This window comes from Penaeus monodon, chromosome 31 (genome assembly GCF_015228065.2).
Source record: "Penaeus monodon isolate SGIC_2016 chromosome 31, NSTDA_Pmon_1, whole genome shotgun sequence".
NCBI lineage: Eukaryota > Metazoa > Arthropoda > Malacostraca > Decapoda > Penaeidae > Penaeus > Penaeus monodon.
Window position 1 is genome coordinate 33180944 of NC_051416.1, and position 558 is coordinate 33181501.

The 558-nt window shown below is 48.7% G+C and overlaps 1 protein-coding gene across 1 annotated transcript in view; it reads right to left on the minus strand.

The window, feature by feature from the left end:
• LOC119592863 overlaps positions 1–546 on the minus strand; it is a gene marked incomplete at its 3' end in the record, with an annotated part of 3167 nt that extends 2621 nt beyond the window's left edge. Inside the window, 1 exon segment of the mRNA XM_037941757.1 lies at positions 313–546. Within this exon segment, the coding sequence (XP_037797685.1) occupies positions 313–459 (147 nt within the window).
• Between the last annotated feature and the right edge of the window lie 12 nt (positions 547–558).

The window sequence follows — 558 nt, forward strand, 5'->3', positions numbered from 1 at the left end:
CAAATTGCCTTATTCCCATGGAGTTTTCTGCTTCACTTATATGCCTTTCCTCTAATTTACAGTATTTTCAGTTCTCCAACTAATAACTATTTGCTTAACACAGATATTCTTTATTCAACCAATTAACACCTTCCACATTCTGATTTACGAGATCCATTATGTGTCTACGGCCCTTAATGATCAATGTGCACGCCTACCAGTAAATTGATCCAGAGAAATAGAGCTGATTATAATCACCACAAACAATTTGCTTTTCCTTGAAGCTTTAAAGCTTCCCCAAGTCACGAGTCAGACCAAGAGAGGCCAACGGACCTTGACGAGGGTGAGGATGATGAGCAGGGCGCCCGTCTCGCCCACCTCGAGGGCGTCGATGCCCATGGACACGAACGTATAAGTGATGAAGGAGGTGGCCAGGGGCAGCACCACCCCGAGCGCGAACACCCACCAGCACTGACGCATTTTCGGCTCTCACGGCACGAGACGAAGGACAGGGCGCGTCTCCGGTCCTCTACGGAGAGGGTTCAGATTAGATGATCGGGGGGTTGATCTCCCTTTGCC